Below are 22,303 nucleotides of genomic sequence, written 5' to 3'. Positions count from 1 at the left end.
GTAAAGCTGACAGAAAATGAAGCTCATGTGTGCGGTGGTTTCAAGATTGACATTACACTCAGGGCAAAAACAACTGAGATCTGGACTGACTTCTTTGGATTCTCATTATCTTCTAGATTTTGGCCCCACAGTTCCTCACCGTATTGTAAAATCTTAAATGATTTTAAGGTGTTTTCTTGGGTTAATTATTATCCGGTTGTTAATTTGTCTTTGGTAAGATTCAGTTTTCTAGCTCCATTACTAGAAGTAGTCTCCATCATTTATTTTTCTGTCAGATTAAAATTATTTTTTCAGAACTTACTTGTGTGACAGATGCTGCTGAGTACTGTGTATGTAGTGGCAAGCAAGACGAAGTCTCTGCCTTTAAAAAGCTCCCATCCTAATTGAGGATGTATTCATTTGTTTGTTCAAATTGATTTGGAAGCAGTGGTTGTGAAATGCATGAACTTTAAGCAGATGTGACTTCCTACCTTCTGAGAGCTTTCATGGTGACCTAAAATCTCATACAATAGACTCTTTTTTTTTAATGTTTTTATTTATTTTTGAGACAGAGAGAGACAGAGCATGAACAGAGAAGGGGCAGAGAGAGAGGGAGACACAGAATCTGAAGCAGGCTCCAGGCTCTGCGCTGTCAGCACAGAGCCCGACGTGGGGCCTGGACTCACACATTGCGAGATCATGACCTGAGCCGAAGTTGGACGCTCAACAAACTGAGCCACCCAGGCGCCCCTACAATAGACTGTTCAACTCCAGTGCCATAATAAAATCTTTCAAAGTTTGGGGAAGGGAAAACTAAGGGGGGAAAGAACCTGAGATGGTACATGAGGGGCTAACATTTTAAAGATGATAAAACTTCACAACATGACCAGAAAAGATTGGAGAAGTGACATTTGAGGAATCTTTGTTTTTGTTGTTTCTGTCCCACAGATCTTCGGAGTTTAAGCCTACAACAGAGGGAACATGGGAGTCAGGACTCCACGAATTTACCCATTAAGCCTTCCTTCCGAGTTTTGGGAAATCCTTGGGCTCTATCAGCCTTCTACCCAGCTTTAACCAAGAGCACAAAGAAACAGCCAGGCTCTTGCCATTTTTTAGTAGTCCCCAAGAAGAAATCCAGTGAACCAGAGCAAGTCAAGGAAACCATCAAACCACTGAGGCCTAGCAAGGATGATGTTAGACAACCATCACCCACCAAGAAAACATTTGAACCCACCTGGGATGCTCCCAGAGAGGCTACCCTTGAAACTGCATTGCCTTCCCTAAAGGTGAATAAACCAACAATTTCTTCCTTAGAGATTGCTCAGTCTGAAACAGAACCTGAAAAGACCTCCACCTTTGAATCCTCTCAACAATACTCTTTTTCAGTATTTTCTACCATATCCAGCATGTTTTCCTATGAGCTGACCTCAAAGAAGAATTAGCCAATATTGCTTTCCTGTTCCTTTTCATCTCTGTTCCTAAGAGTGGTGATGGTGGGAAGTCGTCAAGAAAGGAGTGCAGAAGGGCCATTGAGGCTCTCAGGAGAACCACTCTGGTCTAGTGCTTTCAATAAAGAATGCATCTCTAGGGGATAGGCAAGGGAAAAACTGTTGTGGTCTTGAAGCTGGAGTTAGTTGTTCTCTGATGTTAGAGAGTTTCTCATCCTAACCCTTCATAGTACTTCCTGCTAAACGAATGACTGTGCACATCAGCATGGGAATAAAGGCAACTTCTCAGGAATGCAGAAGGTTACTGGTGTATTCTTTGGACCCCTCTGCTATCACTCACACTGACAGAGACTAGGGGATGAGTGCAAAAGTGATGCCATCCTGAGTCAGAGAATGAGAAGTGGCATAGGTAAGGCCATGAGTTTGGGGAAAGATCATCTTACATGCATATTGTATGATCTAGTGTGCAGTGAGATACTTCCTAATAGCTTGTCAATGGCTGATTCCCCAGTGGGATGATGGGCATAATCCCATGCCCACCCAGTGGCCCTAGACCTTGAGTGAAAGTCAGAGCCACAGCAAGTGTTTGGGACCTATCAATCTGGAGGATCCCCAAAACGGAAGAAATGCCTGGCATTTACCAAGTGAAAGAAGCACTGCAATGAGATAAAAATGGAATATTTTTAAATACCTCATCAAACCTAAGCAAAAGCTCTAGAGCTTTATTCTCTTGACTGACACTAAGAATGGGATGTTGCCACTTCCCTCAGATAAAAGTCAATCTAGTGGATGAGTCAAGATAAATAGAACTATAATAAATAACTAAATATAATTATTTATAAATATAAATGCTTAAATAATTTTTCAAGGTAACAGTGAAAGAACTGTCACCAGGCATGATAGACAACATTAGTCTAACAAAACTTTAACACCAATCTTAAATTCTTTTTTCATTTGTCCTTTAAAAAAATTGTGGTAAAATATACATGACAAAATTTATCATTGTAACTACTTTTAAGTGTACAGCCCAGTGGCATTAAGTACATTCATGTTGTGCAATCATCACTTCCATCCACCTCCAGAACTTTTTCATTTTGCAAAACAGAAACTCTGGATGGTTACTTAAACGTAAGATCTGAAACTATAAAATTACCAGAAGAAAACATAGGGAAAAACCTTCTTGACATTAATCTGAGGTATGATTTTTTGGACATGATAGTGAAGTGCAGGCAACAGAAGCAAAAATAAACAAGTGGGATTGTATCAAACTAAAAAGCTTCTGCATGGCAAAGGAAACAATCAACAGAGTGAAGAGGCAACCTCCAGAGTGGGAGAAAATATTTGCAATCATATATCTAATAAAGGGTTAGTATCCAAAATGTATAAGGAACTCCTATAATCCAATAGCAAATACATACATACATACATATGTAAAAATATACATACCTGAGTAAAAAATGGGAATGGGACCTGAATAGACGTTTCTCAAAAAAATATATGCAGATGGCCAACAGGTACACAAAAACGGAAATTCAGTCAAAACCATGAAGAGAAATCCTCACACCTGGTAGAATGACTATTATCAACAAGACAAAAGATAACAAATGTTAGCATGGCAAGAAAAGAGAACTCTTGTACACTGTTGATGGGAATGTAAATTGTTACCGCCACTATGGAAAGCCATAGAGAGGTACCTCAAAAAAATAAAAAATACAACTACTATAGTCCAGCAATCCCACTATTGGGTATATATCCAAAAGAAATGAAATCAGTACCATGAAGAGATAGCTGTACTTCCATGTTTATTGCAGCATTATTCACAATAGCCAATATATGAAAACAACCTAAGTGTCTGTTGATGTGTGAATAGGTAAAGAAAATGTGATACATGTATGTGTATATATATGTGTGTATGTGTGTATACATGTAATGGAATTCTTTTCTTTCAGCTTTCTTTTGGTTTACATTTGCATGGAATATCTTTTTCAATCTCTTCACTTTCAGTCTGTGTATCCTTAAAGTGAGTCTCTTGTAGGCAGCATATAGTTGGGTCTTGTTTTTTAATCCATTTAGCCACACTCTCTTTTGATTGGAGAACTTTGCCATTTACATTTAAAGTAATTATTGATAGGTGTGGGCTTATTGCCATTTTGTTAATTGTTTTCTGGATGTTTTGTAATTCTTCTGTTCCTTTTTCTCTTGCTCTCTCCCTTTGTGATTTGAAGATTTTCTGTAGTGGCATACTTAGACTCTTTTTATCTTTTGGGTACATTCTATAAGTCTTTGCTTTGTGTTTACCATGAAGCTTACATAAAACATCTTATACCAGTTTATTTTAAGTCGATAACAACTTTAGTTTGAACACATTCTAAAGCTTTACGTTTTTACTCTCCCACCCCCACGTTTTATGTTTTTGGTATCACAATTTACATCTTGTATGTTGTGTATCCATTAATAAATTATTGTAGTTATAGTTATTTTTATTAATTTTGTCTTTTAGCCTTCATACTAGATCTATAAGTAATTAACATGCCACCATTACAGTAGATTCTTCTGAATTTAACTATATATTTACCTTTACAATTGATATTTGTACCTTCATATATTTTCCTGTTATTAATTAACACCCTTTCATATCAGCTTAAAGAAGTCTCTTTAACATTTCCTTTAAGGCCAGTCTAGTGGTGCTACCTCTTTCAGGTGTTGATTGTCTAGTAAACACTTTAACTGTTTCTGAATTCTAAAGGCCAACTTTGCTGGGTAGAATATTCTTGGTGACACTTTTTTTCTTTTAGCACTTTGAATATATTGTTCCACTTTCTTTTGGCCTTGGCTGAAAAATCTGTATATAGTCTTGTGGGGGTTCTCTTATATGTAACAAGTTGTTTTCCTCTTGCGTTTCTCCTTGTCTTTAACTTTTGATAATTATAATGTGTCTTGGTGTGGGTCTCTTTGAATTCATCTTATGGAACTCTATAGGCTTCCTGGATCTGAATATCTGCTTCATTTCCCAGGTTAGAGAAGTTTTCAACCATTATTTCTCCAAAGAAATTTTCTATCTCTTTCTTTCTCTTTTCTCTTTCTGGAACCCCTGTAAAGTGCATATTGGTCCACTTGATGTTGTACAGTCCTTTAATCAATCTTCACTATGTTTTCATTCTTTTTACTCTTCTGATTGGATGAATTCCACTGCCCTGTCTTCAGGTTTGCTTGTCCTCTTTTAGCTTTATCTAATCTGCTATTGAACCCTTCTATTGAACTTTTCCAGCTCATTTATTGTATTATTCAGGTCTAATTTCTGTTTGGTATTTTCTTATATTCTCTACCCCTTTGTTGAAATTCTTGTTTTGTTCATGCATTGCTTTCCTGCCATTAATGAGCATCTTTATTATGAGTATTTTAAACTCTTCATAAGGTAAATTACTTAACTCCTTTTCATTAAGGTCTTTTTCTGAGGTTTTATCTTTTTCTTTCATTTGGAACATATTCCTCTATTTTTCATTTTCCTTGACTCTCTGTGATGGTTTCTATGCCTTAGGTAAACAACTGCCTTTCTGAGTCTTGAAAAAGTGGTCTGGTGTAGGAGATGAACCTTATTATCCAACCCTGCCCTATCTCTTGGTTGTCTCTCAAACCTTTGTAATTGTCTAAGCAGGCCTATTTGTTCTTAGTGGCTCTGGTGGTTGAAGGTGTGCTAAGACCTTTCAGTGTCCCAAAGAGGGAGGGATCTCAGCACCTAGATGCAGGCTAATAAGAAGTCAGAACCTCAGTAGCTTCTGAAGTATGCAAATATACCTCTTTCAAGGGAAAACTGGGAAATGGATATTTCTGTCTTCTCCTCTGCACTGAGTCCTAAGAATATAGCCAGTTATAAACTGTTTTTTTTGTTTGTTTGTTTGCTACCATTTCATTAAACCTGTGAACACTAACCTCCTAGTTACTAGAGCCAGGCTATCAAGGGATATGTCCTCCAGGTGGCACCCACAAAAGCCAGGTTACCAGATGTGTACACAAACTATTTTCTTGGAGACAACAGCAACCTGGGTCAGGGCAGAGGGAGAGCATGAAGATGGTGCCCATGGGCATTCCTGATCTCTGGAGAGGTTTGCAGCTCACCTCTAGATGTAGGCTAAATTAGAAGCCTGCCTCTCAGGCTTCAGCTTTTAAGATAAGCAAATAGGCCTCCTTCACAGAAAGACTGGGTGTTTCTGTTTGACAACTCTGTGCTATGCCTTGGGGGATAGCCAGTTAAGAATTGTTTCTCTGTTATAGTCCTGTGAGATCTGTGAATTTAAGCTCCATTGGCCACCAGAGCAGCAGCTATAAAAATCAAGACAGCAGACATGTGGTCAGGCTCTCGTCTGAGAAATACTGGTGACCTGGAGTAAGGCAGAGGGAGAACATAAAGATGGCACCCACCAGCCATTGTAGTCTCTGGAGAGTACTGCAGTTGGCCCCTAGATGTATGTTAAATGTGAAACCTGGCCCCCCCCAGCTGCAGCTATTAAGATAAATAGGTAGGTCTCTTTAGTGAAAAGACTAGGTATGTTTTACTCTTTTGCCTCTGTACTGGGCCCTGGGTGTTAGCCATGGTAAGGCCACATGAGTCCTTTAAGAATGGTCTTTGAGTTAGAGTACCTGGGTGGCTCAGTCAGTTAAGTGTCCAACTTTGGCTCAGGTCATGATCTCACGTCTCATGGGTTTGAGCCCCACATTGGGCTCTGTGCTGACAGCTCAGAGCCTGGAGCCTGCTTAAAATTCTGTGTCTCCCTCTCTCTGCCCCTCCCCCACTCACACTTTCTCCCTCTCTCAAAAATAAACATTAAAAAAAAAATGGTCTTTGAGTTTGCGATGGCCTTATGGATTTGGTAGATACAAGCCCCATTGGCTTTCAAAGTTAGATGTTTTGGGGGCTAATCTTTCAGACAGAAGTCTTAAAATTCAGGCCACCAAATACAAGGTCCAAACTCTTTTCTCCTCAGAGAGAAGCCAGAAGTTGTGAGTTTCCTTCTGGTTGTGTGTTGCCATGCCAGGGGTGAGGTTTATGGCAAGATTGTGTCTCAGCCTCTCCTTGTTTCAATGTGGGTTTTTTCTTATTCGCCCAGTGGGTAGGAGTAGTTCAGCTGGTTTCTGGTGTGGAATATTAATCAGCCTTAAAAAAGAGGGAAATCCTTCCATCTGCAACACCATTGATGAAACTGAAGGATATTATGCTAAATGAAATAAGGCAGACATAGACAAATATTCCGTGATCTTACTTATATGTAGGATCTAAAATAGTCAAACTCCTGGAAGCAGAGAATAGAATGGTGGTTGCTAGGGTGAGGAAGAAATGAGGAGATGTTGATCAAAGGGTGTAATGTTTCAGTTATACAAGATGAATAATTTCTGGAAATCTAATGTATAGCAGTATAATTTAGTTGCCAATGTTGTATACTTGAAATTTGCTAAGAGGATAAATCTTACGTGTTCTCACCACAAAAGGAAACAAAAAAATAAAATGGTAATTATATGAGGTTAGTTTGACTGTGGTGATTATTTCACAATATATAGGTATATCAAAACATTAAGCTGTACCCCTTAAATATATACAGTTTTTATTTGTCAGTTATACCCCAATAGAGCTGAAAATAAACCCTACAAACTCTGTATGCATTAAACAATAACCCCTCGTTTCTCCCCTCCCTCCAAGTCCCTGGCAACCACCATTCTATTTTTTCTATCTGTGATTATGTTTATTCTAAGTACTTGATATGAGTGGTTTTTGTCCACTTTGTCCTATTTGTCCTATTATGTATTTGTCCTATTATGACGGGCTTAGTTTGCTTAGCATAATGACTTCAAGGTTAATCCATTCAAGGCTCATCCATGTTTTAACATATGTCAGAATTTCCTTCCTTTTTAAGACTGAAATATATTCCATTATATGTGTATACCATGTTTTTTTTATCAATCAATGGACATTTGGGTTGTTCCGCTTTTAGGCTATTGTGAATAATGCTTCCCTAAACAGGGGAATATCTATTAGTGTCCCTGCTTTAATTTTTTTTGAGTACATACCCAGAAGTGAGAATTGTTGGATAACACAATAATTCTATTTTTAATTTTTGAGGAACTGCCATATCATTTTTCACATTGGCTGCACAATTTTACATTCCCACCACCCCTGTACAAGGGTTCTAATTTCCCCAAATTCTTACCAACTTCTTTTATTTTTTATAATCACCACCCTTGTAGGTGTAAGGTGGTATCTCATTATAGTTTTGATTTGCATTTTCCTAATAAGTAGTTATGATGGATATCTTTCCATGTGCATATTGGCAATTTGTATATATCTTCTTTGGGAAAATGTCTGTTTAAGTCCTTAGGCTTTTAAAAAATCTGGTTGTTCATTTCATTGTTGTTCAGCTTTAGGAGTTATTTGCATATTCTAGATATTAATCTCTTATCAGATATATGATTTGAAAATATTTTCTCCTGTTCTTTGGCTTGCCTTTTTTTACTCTTGATTGATCAGTGTCCTTTGATGCATAAAAGTTTTAAATTTTCATGAAGACCAATTTTGTTGTTGTTGTTGTTGTTGCCTGTATCATTGGTGTCATAGCCAAGAAATCATTACCATACCCAATGCCATGAATATTTTCCCCTATTTCCTTCAAAGAGTTTTATAATTGTAGCTCATACCTTTAGATCTTTGATCCATTTTGAGATCATTTTCATATACGGTGTAAGATAAGTATCCAATTTCATTCTTTTGCATGTGATACCCAGTTATCCCAATGCCATTTGTTGAAAATCTGTCCTTTTGCCATTGAATGGTCTTGGCCTCCTTGTATAAAATCAGTTAGCCATATATAAACCCATTTATTTCTGTGTTCTACATCCTATCCATTGGTCTATAGGTTTTATGCTAGTACCACACCGTTTTAATTACTATAGCTTTATAAGAAGTTTTGAAATCAGGAGGTGTGTGAGTCCTCAACTTTATTCTTCTTTTTCAAGATTGTTTTGAATTTCCAGGGTCCCTTGAGATTCATATAAATTTTGAGATGTTAAAAAAAAATCCATTAGGATCTTGACAGATTTCATTGAATCTGTACTTTGGATAATGTCATTTTAACAATATTGTCTTCCAGTCAATATTTATATACATGGGATATCTTTCCATTTATTTATGTCTGCTTTAATTTCTTTCAGCGGTTTTTTAAAAAATTTTTTGTCACATTAGCTAACATACAGTATATACAGTGTGCTCTTGGTTTTGGGGGTAGATTCCTATGATTAATCACTTATATACAACACCCAGTGCTCATCTCAACAAGTGCCCTCCTCAATGCCCATCACCCATTTCCCCCCTACCCCACCACCCCCATCAACCCTCAGTTTGTTCTCTGTATTTAAGAGTCTCTTATGGTTTGCCTCCCTCTCTGTCTGAAACTATTTTTGTCACCTGCCGTTCCCCCATGGTCTTCCATTAACTTTCTCAAGTTCCACATATGAGTGAAAACATGTGATATCTTTCTCTGACTTATTTCATTTAGTATAATACCCTCCAGTTCCATTCACGTTGTTCCAAATGGCAGGATTTCATTATTTCTCATTGCCAAGTAGTATTCAATTGTATATATAAACCACATCTTCTTTATCCATTCATTAGTTGATGGACATCTGGGCTCTTTTCATAATTTGACTGTTGTTGAAAGTGCTGCTATAAACATCGGGGTACATGTGCCCCTATGAATCAGCACTCCTGTATTCTTTGGATAAATTCCTAGTAGTGCTATTGCTGGGTCACAGGGTAGTTGTATTTTTAATTTTTTTTAGGAAATTCCACACTGTGTTCCAGAGCAGCTCCACCCACCAACAGTGCAAGAGGGTTCCCGTTTCTGCACATCCTCATCAATATCTGTTGTTTTCCAAGTTGTTAATTTTAGCCACTCAGACTGGTGTGAGGTGATATCTCAGTGTGGTTTTGATTTGTATTTCCCTGATGATGAGTGATGTTGAGCATCTTTTCATGTGTCTGTTGGCCACCTGGATGTCTTCTTTGGGAAAGTGTCTGTTCATGTCTTCTGCACATTTCTTCACTGGATTATTTGTTTTTCGGGTATTGAGTTTGGTAAGTTCTTTACAGATTTTGGATACTAAACCTTTATCTGATATGTCATTTGTAAATATCGTCTCCCATTCCATCAGTTGTCTTTTAGTTTTGTTGATTGTTTCCTTTGCTGTGCAAAAGCTTTTTATCTTGATGAGGTCCCAATAGTTCATGTTTGCTTTTATTTCCCTTGCCTTTGGAGAAGTGTCAAGTAAGAAATTGCTGTGGCTGACGTCAAAGAAGTTGTTGCCTGTTTTCTCCTCTAGGGTTTTAATGGTTTCCTATCTCACACTTAGGTCTTTCATCCATTCTGAGAGTTTATTTTTTATGTATGGTGTAAGAAAGTGGTCCAGTTTCATTCTTCTGCATGTTGCTGTCCAATTGTCCCAGCACCATTTGCTAAAGAGACTTTTTTCCAATTGCATACTCTTTCCTGCTTTGTCAAAGATTAGTTGGCCATACATTTGTGGGTCCAATTCCAGGTTCTCTGTTCTATTCCATTGATCTGAGTGTCTGTTTTTGTGCCAGTACCATACTGTCTTGATTCCAGCTTTGTAGTAGAGTCTAAAGTCCAGGATTGTGATGCCTCCTGCTTTGGTTTTCTTTTTCAACATAATTTTGGCTATTCGAAGTCTTTTGTGGTTCCATACAAAATTTAGGATTATTTGTTCTAGCTTTGAGAAGAATGCTGGTGGAATTTTGATATTGATTGCATTCAGTGTGTAGATTGCTCTGGGTAGTATTGACATTTTAACAATATTTTTTCTTCCAATCCATGAGCATCGTATGTTTTTCCATTTCTTTGTGTCTTCAGTTTCCTTCATAGGTTTTGTATAGTTTTCAGCACACAGATATTTCACATTTTTGGTTAGGTTTATTCCTAGGTATTTTATTGTTCTTGTTGCAATTGTAAATGGGATTGATTTCTTGATTTCTCTTTCTGTTGCTTCATTATTGCTGTATAGAAATGCGACTGATTTCTATACATTGATTTTGTATCCTGCGACTTTGCTGAATTCATGTATCAGTTCTAGCAGCTTTTTGGTGGAGACTTTAAATGTAGAGTATCATGTCATCTGTGAAAAGTGAAAGTTTGACTTCTTTGCCAGTTTGGATGCCTTTTATTTCATTTTGGTGTCTGCTGAGGTTAGGACTCCCAACACTATGTTAAACAGTGGTGAGAGTGGACATCCCTGCTGTGTTCCTGATCTCTGGGGGAAAGCTCTCAGTTTTTTCCCATTGAGGATATTAGCTGTGGGCTTTTCATATATGGCTTTTATGATTTTGAGGTATGTTCCTTCTATTCTGACTTTCTTGAGGTTTTTTTTATTAAGAAAGGATGCTGTATTTTGTCAAATGCTTTTTCCACATCTATTGACAGTATCATATGGTTCTTATCCTTTCTTCTATTAATGTGATGTATAACATTGATTTGTGAATATTGAACCAGCCCTGTAGCCCAGGAATGAATCCCACTTGATCATGGTGAATAATTCCTTTGATATATTGTTGAATTCGATTTGCTAGTATCTTGTTGAGAATTTTTGCATCAGTGTTCATCAGGAATATTGGCCTGTAATTCTCCTTTTTAGTGGGGTCTCTGTCTGGTTTGGGAATCAAGGTAATGCTGGCTTCATAGAATGAATCTGGGAACTCTCCTTCCATTTCTATTTTTTGGAACAATTTGAGAAGGATAGGTATTAACTCAGCTTTAATGTCTGGCAAAATTCCCCCAGGAAATCATCTGGCCTAGGACTCTTATTTGTTGCAAGATTTTTGATGACTGATTCAATTTCTTTGCTGGCTGTGGGTCTGTTCAAATTTTCTATTTCTTCCTGTTTGAGTTTTGGTAGTGTGTGGGTATCTAGGAATTTGTCCATTTCCTCCAGGTTGTCCAGTTTGTTGGCATATAATGTTTCATAGTATTCTCTGATAATTGTTTGTTTTTCTGTGATGTTGGTTGTGATCTGTCCTTTTTCATTTGTGATTTTATCTATTTGGGTCCTCTTTTCTTTTTGAGAAGTCTGGCTAGGGGTTTATCAATTTTGTTAATTTTTTCAAAAAACACAGCTCTTAGATTCATTGATCTGTTCTACTCGTTTTTTGGATTCTCTATTGTTTATTTCTGCTCTAATCTTTATTATTTATCTTCTGCTGCTGGCTTCATGGTTTCTTTGCTGTTCTGCTTCTAGATCCTTTAGGTGTGCTGTTAGATTTTGTATTTGGGATTTTTCTTGTTTCTTGAGATAGGCCTGGATTGCAATGTATTTTCCTCTTAGGACTGCTTTTGCTGTATCCCAAAAAGTTTGAACTGTCATGTTTTCATTTTCATTTGCTTCCATATATTTTTCAATTTCTTCTTCAATTGCCTGATTAACCCATTCATTCTGTTTAAAAAATTTTTTTAATATTTATTTTTGACGGAGAGAGAGAGAGACAGAGCATGAGTGAGGGAGGGGCAGAGAGAGAGGGAGACACAGAATCTGAAACAGGCTCCAGGCTCTGAGCTGTCAGCACAGAACCTGATGCGGGGCTCAAACCCATGGACAGCAAGATCATGACCTGAGCCAAAGTTGGGTGCTCAACCAACTAAGCCACCCAGGCACCCCAACCCATTGATTCTTTAGTAGGATGTCCTTTAACCTCCATGCATTTGGAGGCTTTCCAAATTTTTTCTTGTGTTTGATTTCAAGTTTCATAGTGTTGTGATCTGAAAATATACATGGTATTATCTCAATTCTTTTATATTTGTTGAGGGCTGTTTTGTGACCCAGTATGTGATCTATCTTGGAGAATGTTCCATGTGCACTTGAGAAGAATGTATATTCTGCTGCTTTTGGATGAAAAGTTGTGAATATACCTGTCAAGTCCATCTGGTCCAGTGTATCATTCAAGGCCATTGTATCTTTATTGGGTTTTTTTGCCTAGATGATCTGTCCATTGCTATAAGTGGAGTATTAAATTCCCCTATAATTACAGTATTCCTATAAATAAGATTGCTCAATTGATTTATATATTTGGGAACTTTCAAGTTTGGAGCATAAACATTTACAATTGTTAGGTGTTGATGGATAGATCTCATAATTATATTATGCCTTTCTTCATCTCTTGTTACAACCTTTAGTTTAAATCTAGTTTGATAGAAGTATGGCTACTTCAGCTTTCTTCTGACTTCCAGTAGCATGATAGATGGTTCTCCATCCCCTCACTTCCAATCTGAAGGTGTCCTTAGGTCTAAAATGGGTCCTTATGGACAGAATATAGATGGATCTTGTTTTTTTAATCTATTCTGATACCCTATGTCTTTTTATTAGAGCATTTAGTTCATTTACATTCAGAGTTATTATTGAAAGATATGGACTTAGTGTGATTGTGTTACCTATAGGTTTCATGCTTATGGTGATGTCTCTGTTCCTTTGTAGTCTTTACAGCATTCCACTCACAGAGTCCCCCTTAGGATCTCTTGCAGGGCTGGTTTAGTGGTCATGAATTCCTTCAGTTTTTGTTTGTCTGGGAAAGCCTTTATCTCTCCTTCTATTCTAAATGACAGACTTGCTGGCTAAAGGATTCTTGGCTGCATATTTTTCCTATTCAGCACATTGAATATTTCCTGCCACTCCCTTCTGGCCTGCCAAGTTTCAATGGATAGGTCTGCTACTACCCTTATGTGTCTACCCTTGTAGGTTAAGGCCCATTTGTCCCCAACTGCTTTCAGAATTCTCACTTTATCTTTGTATTTTGCCAGTTTCACTGTGATATGCCATGGAGAAGATCTATTCTGATTAAATCTGAAGGGAGTGCTCTGTGCCTCCTGTATTTGGATGTCCATTTCCTTCCCCAGATTAGGGACGTTCTCAGCTATATTTTGTTCAAGTAAACCTTCTGCCCTTTCTCTCTCTTCTTTTCTGGAACTCCTGTGATATGGATATTATTATGTTTCATTGAATCACTTAGTTCTCTAATTCTTTTCTTATCTCTCTTTTTCTTGGCTTCATCATTTTCCATAACTTTATCTTCTATTTCACTTCATCTCCCTGCTGCCTCCTCCATCCTTGCTGTGACTGCATCTAGTTTATTTTGCACCTCAGTTACAACATTTCTTAATTCTTCATGACTATTTCTTAGTTCCTTGATCTCTGCAGCAATAGATTCTCTTCTATCTTCTATGCTTTTTTCCAAGCCCAGCCATTAATCTTATGACTATTATTCTAAATGCTTGCTTAGTTATATTGTTTATATATGTTTTGAGCAATTCTCTAGCTGTCATCTCTTCCTGGAATCTCTTTTGAGGATAATTCTTCCATTTTTCATATTGGCTAGTTTTCTGTCTCTTATGTGTTTTAATAGCTTGCTATGAGACCTACACCTGCAAGCATTACTATATCAAAAAGGGATCCTACACTGTCCAAAGCCTGGCCCTTCAGGAGGTGTCTTTGGAGTGTGTTTCATGCTCTTGTTGTTGAGACTCTGGTTGCTTTATCTCCCTAGTAGTGGTGGTTTGGACCTTCTACCAGGTGTGCTTTCATTTTTTTGTTGAAGTATCCCTGGAAAATGTTTAAGAAAAGGATGAGGATGGTGGAAGAGGCCTTATCACATACAAAGAGAGGAATGACAGGGGCAGGGAAAAGGAAAAGAAAAAAATTGACCAGGCAGAGAAACAGAAACTATATGGCTTGGTCCCAAGAAAGAAAGAGGAAAATAAAGAAGAAAGAGATACAGAAGAGGTGTAAAAAGAATGGATTGAAAATGTCTGCTTAAACAAACCAACAACTGGAATAACCAGACAAGAGAAGGGAAGAAATAAGAGGAAGAAATATATATACACACACATACACACACATATACACACATACACACACATACACACACATATACACACATACACACACACATAAAATAAGAATTGACCAAGAATCAAATCAGAGAATGCAAAACTACTGTACCAATATCTACCAGCGCCTTGGTAACTGCTGCCTGCGCTGGTCTGAAGGAGCGGCTGTCTGGTTTCATCAGTGTCCATCTTGCTCTAGTAGATACGCAATTACCAGGCATGGAGGGGCATGGTTTGGTGTAGGTGGGTACCACCTCCACTGTGGGCCCAATATCTGTTCCCTGAAACCCCACCTTGTTGGTGATGGGAGAAAAATGGCAACACCCCAGTCTCTCCTCCTCAGACTGGGTGTCCCAAACCACTCTATTCAGGCTATCCTTACAGTGCCTCGAGGGCATGAGTAGGCTGATTCTATTCCGCTCCCCAGTCTCCTGTGCCTCCCAGGTGTTCAGCTGGGATTCAAACCCCAATGTCTTAAGGGATCCCACTCCATGTGCCCTGGTTCTGGGGAAGAGCTGCTCTGCCCAGCTACTAAGGGCCTCTGGCTCCACACAGTGCCAAGAGGATGCCAGCTGGCCACTATGTCTTGCTCCACTGGCTCCCGTGCCTCCCTGGTGCTTGGCTGGGATTCGAACCCCAATGACTTAAAGGATCCCACTCCACGTGCCTTAGTTCTGGTGTACTGTCACTCTGGGGTACTGTCACAAAGGGCCTCTGGGTGGCAGGGGGTGGGGGTGGGATGCAGGGTCTTTTGTCCTTGGAGTGGCTATTTTCCTTCTTCTCACAGCACTCAAGGGAGAGGTTGCTCTCTCCAACTGCACCTGGGAGCTAGATACTGAGCCTGGGGCTGACTCCCCTCCTCCCCAGACACTCGAACAGGGCAGAGAAAGCCCCACAGTTAGAAATTGGTTCTTTCTCTGTTTTTTTTCGATCCCAGTTACCTGATTTTTTTCTTGTCCAAATACAATCCTGCACTTCCACAGCCTCTCTTTCTCTTCCTTTTGTCTCTCCACAGAAGGGGATCCCTCCCCTCTGTTCCTACGCTGCCCATTTTATCTCTGCCAGTTTGCAATCACACACCTATGACCCAACCCGTTGTCCCGTTGTTATAATGTAAACCACATCTTCTTTATCCATTCATCAGTTGATGGACATTTGGGCTCTTTACATAATTGGGCTATTGTTGATAGTGTTGCTATAAACATTGGGGTGCATATGCCCCTTTGAATCAGCATTTTTTTTTTGCATCCTTTGGATAAATTCCTAGTAGTGCAATTGCTGGGTCATAGGGTAGTTCTATTTTTAATTTTTTGAGGAAACTCCATACTGTTCTCCAGAGTGGCTGTACCAGTTTTCATTCCCACCAACGGAGCAAAAGGGTTCCCCTTTCTCCACATCCCTGCCAACATTGGTTGTTTTCTGAGTTGTTAATGTTTGCCATTCTGACAGGTGGTGACGTGGTATCTAATTGTAGTTTTTATTTGTATTTCCCTGATGATGAGTGATGTTAAGCATCTTGTTATGTGTCTGTTTTCTCTCTGGTGTCTTCTCTGGGAAAGTGTCTATTCATGTCTTCTGCCCATTTTCACTTTCCATTTTGTTTTTTTGGGTGTTGAGTTTGGTAAGTTCTTTATAGATTTTGGATACTAACCCTTTATCTAATATGTTATATATCATCTCCCAGTCCATCTGTTGCCTTTTAGTTTTGTTGATTGTTTCCTTTGCTGTGTAGAAGCTTTTTATCTTGATGAGGTACAATAGTTCATGTTTGCTTTTATTTCTCTTGTCTCTAGTGACATGTTTAATACGAAGTTGCTGTGGCATACATGAAAGAGGTTGCTGCCTATTTTCTCAGGCAGGATTTTGATGGTTTCCTGTCTCACATTTAGGTCTTACATCCATTTTGAACTTAATGTTCTGTATGGTGTGAGAAAGTGGTCCAGTTTCATTCTTTTGAATGTTGCTGTCCAGTTCTCTCAGCACCATTAGCTAAAGAGACTGTCTTTTTTCCATTGGTTACTCTTTCCTGCTCTGTCGATAATAAGTTGGCCATATATTTGTGAGTCCATTTCTGGGTTCTCTATTCCACTGATCTTCGTGTCTATTTTTGTGCCAGTACCATACGGTCTTGATGATTACAGCTTTGTAATACAGCTTAAAATACAGGTGATGCTTCCAGCTTTGGTTTTCTTTTTCAATATTACTTTGACTATTCAGGGTCTTTTGTGGTTCCATACAAATTTTAGGATTGTTTGTTCTAGCTCTGTGAAGAATGCTGGTGGTATATTAATAGGGATTACATTGAATGTGTAGATTGCTTTGGGCAGTATCAACATTTTATAACAATATCTGTTTTTCCAATCCATGAGCATGGAATAGTTTTCCATTTCTTTGTGTATTCTTCAGTTTCTTTCATAAACGTTCTGTAGTTTTCAGCATACAGACCTTTTACATCTTTGGTTAGGTTTATTCCTAGTTATGTTATGGTTTTTGCTGTAATTGTAAATGGGATCAATTCCTTGATATCTCTTTCTGCTGCTTGATTATTAGTGTATAGAAATGTAACTGATTTCTGTACATTGATTTTATCCTGTGACTTTGCTGAATTCATGTATCAGCTCCAGCAGCTTTTTGGTGGAGTCTTTTGGGCTTTCCATGTAGAGTATCATGTCATCTGTGAAGAGTGAAAGTTTGACTTCTATTTGCCAATTTGGATGCCTTTTATTTTGTTTTGTTATCTGATTGCTGAGGTTAGAACTTGCAACACTATATTGAACAACAGTGGTGACAGTGGACATCCTGTCATGTTCCTGATCTTAGGGGAAAAGCTCTCAGTTTTTCCCCATTGAGGATGATATTACCTGTGGGACATTCATATATGGCTTTTATGATGTTAAAGTATGTTCCTTCTATCCTGACTTTCTTGAGGGTTTTTATCAAGAAAGGATGCTGTATTTTGTCAAATGCTTTTTCTGCATCTGTTGAAAGGATCATATGGTTCTTTTCCTTTCTTCTGTTAATGAGGTGTATCACATCGATTGATTTGTGAATACTGAATGAATCCTGCATCCCAGGCATCAATCCCATTTGATCATGGTGAATAATTCTTTTAATACACTGTGACTTTGAAGTGCTAGTATCTTGGTGAGAATTTTTGCATCCAGCTTCCTCAGGGGTATTGGCCTGTAATTCTCCTTTTTAGTGGGGCCTTTGTCTGGTTGTGGAATCAAGGTAATGCTGGCTTCATAAAACGAGTTTGGAAGCTTTCCTTCCATTTCTATTTTTTGGAACAGTTTGAGAATAATAGGTATTAACTCTGCTTTAAATGTCTGGTAAATTTCCCCTGGGAAGCCATCTGGCCCAGGACTTTTATTTGTTGGGAGATTTTTGACAACCCATTCAATTTCTTTGCTGGTTAGGGTCTGTTCAAATTTCCTATTTTTTCCCATTTGGGTTTTGGGAGTGTGTGAGGGTATAGGAATTTGCCTGTTTCTTCCAGGTTGTCCAGTTTGTTGGCATATAAGTTTTCATAGTATTCTCTTATAATTGTATTTCTGTGGTGTTGGTTGCGATCATTCCTCTTTCATTTGTGATTTTATCTATTTGGGTCCTCTCTCTTTTCTTTTTGAGAAGTCTGGCTAGGGAGTTATCAATTTTGTTTATTCTTTCAAAACCCAGTTCTTAGTTTCATTGATCAGTTCTGCGGGGGGGGGGGGGTTGTTGTTGTTTGGATTCCATATCATTTATTTCTCCTCTAATCTTTCTTCTTTCCCTTCTTTGGCTGGCTTTGGGCTTTATTTGCTGCTGCTTTTCTAGTTCCTCCAAGTGTAAGGTTAGGTTGTGTATTTGGGACCTTTCTTGCTTCTTGAGACAGGCCTGAAATGCAATGTATTTTCCTCTTAGGACTGCCTTTGCTGCATCCCAAAGGGTTTGGTCTGTCGTGTTTACATTTTCATTTGCTTCCATGTATCTTTTAATTTCTTCTTTAATTTCTCAGTTAACCCATTTATTCTTAAGTGGGATGTGTTCTTTAACCTCCATGTATCTGGGTGCTTTCCAAATTTTTTCTTGTGGTTGATTTCAAGTTTCATAGCATTGTGATCTGAAAATACACATGGTATGATCTCAATCTTTCTGTACCTTTTGAGGGCTGTTTTGTGACCCAAAATATGATCTATTCTGGAGAATATTCCATGTGCACCTGAGAAGAATGTGTATTCTGCTGCTTTAGGATGGAATGTTCTGAATATATCTGTTAAGTCCCATCTGATCCAGTGTGTCATCAGAGCCATTGTTTCCTTGTTGATTTTCTGCTTAGATGATCTGTCCACTGTTGTAGGTGGAGTATTAAAGTCTCCTACACTAGTGGTATTATTATCAATAAGTTTGCTTATGTTTATGCTTAACTGATGTATGTATTTGGGTGCTTCAAGCTGGGGACATAAATGTTTGCAATTGTTAGGTCTTCTTGATGGATAGACCCCTTCAATTATAATATAATGCCTTTCTTCATCTCTTGTTCAGTCTTTGTTTTGAAACCTAGTTTGTCTGATATAAGTACGACCTCTCTGGCTTTCTTTCCACGTCCATTAGGATGATAGATGGTTCTCCATCCCCTCACTTTTAATCTGCAGGTGTCCTTAAGTCTAAAATGAGTCTCTTGTAGGGGCGCCTGGGTGGCTGAGTTGGTTAAGTGGCCGACTTCGGCTCGGGTCATGATCTCGCAGTCCGTGAGTTCAAGCCCCGCGTCAGGCTCTGTGCTGACAGCTCAGAGCCTGGAGCCTGTTTCAGATTCTGTGTCTCCCTCTCTCTGACCCTCCCCCGTTCATGCTCTGTCTCTCTCTGTCTCAAAAAGAAATAAACGTTAAAAAATTAAAAAAAAAATGAGTCTCTTGTAGGCAGTGTGTGTATATATATACATATATACACACACATACATACATACACACACACATATATACATATATATATGCTGATATATATATGCAGATATAGATATAGATATAGATATATAGATATATATCTTGCTTTTTGTCCATTCTGATACCCTATGTCTTTTGATTGGAGCATCGAGTCCATTTACGTTCAGAGTGATTATTGAAAGGTATGAATTTAGTGCCATTGTGTTATCTGAAGACTTTGTGTTTCTGGTGATGTTCTCTGGTCCTTTGTAGTCTTTGCTGCTTTCCACTCAGAGAGTTCCCCTTACATTTCTTGCAGGGCTGGTTTAGTGGTCAGACTCCTTTAGTTTTTGTTTGTCTTGGAAAGTCATTCTCTCTCCTATCCTCAATGACTGCCTTGCTGAACAAAGGATTCTTGGCTCTGTATTGTTCCTATTCAGCACACTGAATATTTCTTGCCACTTCCTTCTGACCTGCCAGGTGTCAGTGGACAGGTCTGCTACTAACCTTATGTGTCTACCCTTGTAGGTTAAGGACCTGTTGTTCCTAGCTACTTTCAGAATTCTCTCTTTATCTCTGTATTTTGCAATTACAAACCTTTTTTATTTATTTATCTTTGTATGTCATGGTGTTGGCCTGTTTCTGTTGATTTTGAACGTAGTTCTCTGTGCCTCTTGGACTTAGATGCCTGTGTCCTTCCCCAGATTAGGGAAGTTCTCAGCTATACTCTGTTCAAATAAACCTTCTGCTCCTTTTTCTCACTCTTCTTCTTCTGGGACTCTTATGGTATGTTTCATTTCATGGAATCACTTAGTTCTCTAATTCTCCCCTCATGATCTAGTAATTTCCTTTCCCTCTTTTTTTAGCTTCATTATTTTCCATAATTTTATCTTCTATTTCACCTATTCTCTCCTCTGCATCTTCCACCCTAGCTGTCACTGTATCTAGTTTATTTTGTATCTCAGTTATGGCATTTTTTGATTTGTCCCGACTAGTTCTTAGGTCTCTGATCTCTGCAGCAAGGGTTTCTCTCATGTCTTCTATGCTCTTTTCAAGCTGCTATTAGTCTAATGACTGTTGTTCTAAAGTCTTGTTCAGATATGTTTATACCTGTTTTGAGCAATTCTTTGTGATTTCTTCTTGACCTTTCTTTTGAGGAGAATTCCTCTGTCTTGTTATTTTGGCTTATTTTCTGTCTTTTGCGTGTTTTAAAAGCTTGTTATGTGTTCTGCACCTAAGAATACTTCTATATGAAAAAGGTGTCATAACTGTCCAGTGCCTGGCACTCCAGGAAGTGTTTTTGGTGTATGCTATGTGCACTCTGCTGTTGTGGTTTGGCTGCTCTATCCCATTGTTCAGTCCTCTGCAGAGCTCCTCCTTGCTTGTAGCGGGGGAGTGTTTGCACCTTCAACCATATGTGCTTTGAATTGTTTGTCGAAATAACCTTGGGGGGAAAAAAGGAAAAGAGAGGGGTAAACTTGATCCTATAAAAAGAGAAAAATGGAAGGGGAGAAAAGAAATCCAAACCAAGAATCACAAAAGTATAAGGCTAAATTCAGAGAAAGAAACAGGAAATTAAGATGAAAGAGAGAAGGTGGAAAAAGAATAGAGTAACAATGTCTGATAAAAAATTAATATATATACATATAATAACATTTGACCAAAAACACGTCAGAAACTATGAGCCTGATTCCAAAAGAAAAAAAAAGGAGAAGGTAAAAAGAAATAGAAAAGCAAAGAAAAAAAAAAAAAACAGTTGTCTGCTGATGCCTGGGACTGGTGGCTGTGCTGGTCTGGAGGAGAGGCCAGCTGCATTGGATCAGTCTTGGCTCCCAGTAAATAAGCAGTTGCCAGGTACGGAGGGGTGGGGTTTGGTGTAAGCGGGTCCCGCCTCCACTGGGGGCCACTGTGCTGCTCTCTGAAGTCCCACAGTGTTGGTGTTGGGGAGAAAAATGGCAACACTCCACTGTCTCCTCCCCAGACCAGATATCTCAACCCACGCTGTTCAGGCAGCTCTCATAGAATAGTAAGGGTGCTCAGTTTTCCCTGCTCCACAGTTCTCCCACATCTTCTACCCTGGGCTGCGATTCAAAACCTAAAATCTTAAAGGACCCAGCTTGGTGCAGCTCCTTTCCCCCCATTCTGGAGTAGAGCCACCCTGCCCTGCTGATAAAAAGGCCTTTGGCTGTACCTGCAGGGTCTTTTGTCCTTGGGGAGGCAATAAGCCCTCTTCCCAAAGTATTCTGGGAAGGGGACTCTTCTCTCCCAGTGCACCCCTGAGATTGCCACGCCGCAGTATATACTCCTGGGCCAGCTCCCTCCTCCCCAGGAGCGTGCTTCACAGTTCTGGAGAAAGTCACGCACTTCTGAAACCTCCGAGTTTCAGCTCCTGAGGCTGTTTGCAAAAGAGAAACTGGAACTCTCTGTATTTCTTGTTCCCCAGTCTATGGTCCAGAGAGGTTTTCCTCTTGTGCTGAGTAACAGAATTTTCACAGCTCCTCTCTCCCTCTCTCTCTCTCTCTCCCTTTTGTGTCTCCACAGAAGGGGATCCCTCTCCTCTGTGCCTATGCCATTTTATCTCCCCCAATTCACATCTGCACACCTCATTCCTGCCAATCTGCCTCCCTCTAACTGTGGAGATCCTTCTGGCCCTCCGCAGATTGATTTCCTGGGTGCTCCAAGTAATCTGACCTCAAAAGAGCTGTGTTTGGGGGACGAGGAAAGTCACAGTTTCCCTACTTCTCTACCATCTTCACTCCCTTCCACCAAACCTAGTTTTATGTAATAAGTAAATTGATCTTTCTACTTGGCTTAAAAATGGAGCCCTAGTGACTTAGTTTAAAATGACTCAGTGTTGATCATTCTGGATCATATTTTCCTTGGCCTCAATATACCTTTACAATCTCTAGATTCACATCCTCTTTAATATCCACTGGGTGTCTAAGAGAAATCTCAGATGTATCATTCCCCAAACAGTTGAACTCCTGATCTTCCACCCTCAAAACCTGCTTTACTGCATCTTTCCAGAGAATGGCAATTATATTTG

General features: G+C 38.9%; 1 protein-coding gene across 7 annotated transcripts in view; it reads left to right on the top strand.

Moving 5' to 3' along the window:
- Window positions 1–22,303, top strand: part of GDPD4 (glycerophosphodiester phosphodiesterase domain containing 4) — a 174,253-nt gene that overhangs the window by 150,944 nt on the left and 1,006 nt on the right. For 5 of the 7 annotated variants that reach the window (XM_053203731.1, XM_053203732.1, XM_027039608.2 and 2 more), the window contains one exon: window positions 928–1,719. The exons of 1 other annotated variant lie outside the window; for it this stretch is intronic. In XM_053203731.1, the coding sequence (XP_053059706.1) occupies window positions 928–1,421 (494 nt within the window). In that variant the 3' untranslated portion in view covers window positions 1,422–1,719. Of the gene's footprint in view, window positions 1–927; window positions 1,720–22,303 lie in introns of those variants that run through there. One more of the 7 variants, XM_027039609.2, reaches the window with a different exon arrangement.

The sequence above is a fragment of the Acinonyx jubatus genome, chromosome D1 (assembly GCF_027475565.1).
Source record: "Acinonyx jubatus isolate Ajub_Pintada_27869175 chromosome D1, VMU_Ajub_asm_v1.0, whole genome shotgun sequence".
Taxonomy (NCBI): domain Eukaryota; kingdom Metazoa; phylum Chordata; class Mammalia; order Carnivora; family Felidae; genus Acinonyx; species Acinonyx jubatus.
Note: the sequence above shows the minus strand (reverse complement) of the source record. Positions and strands in the feature narration are given on the sequence as shown.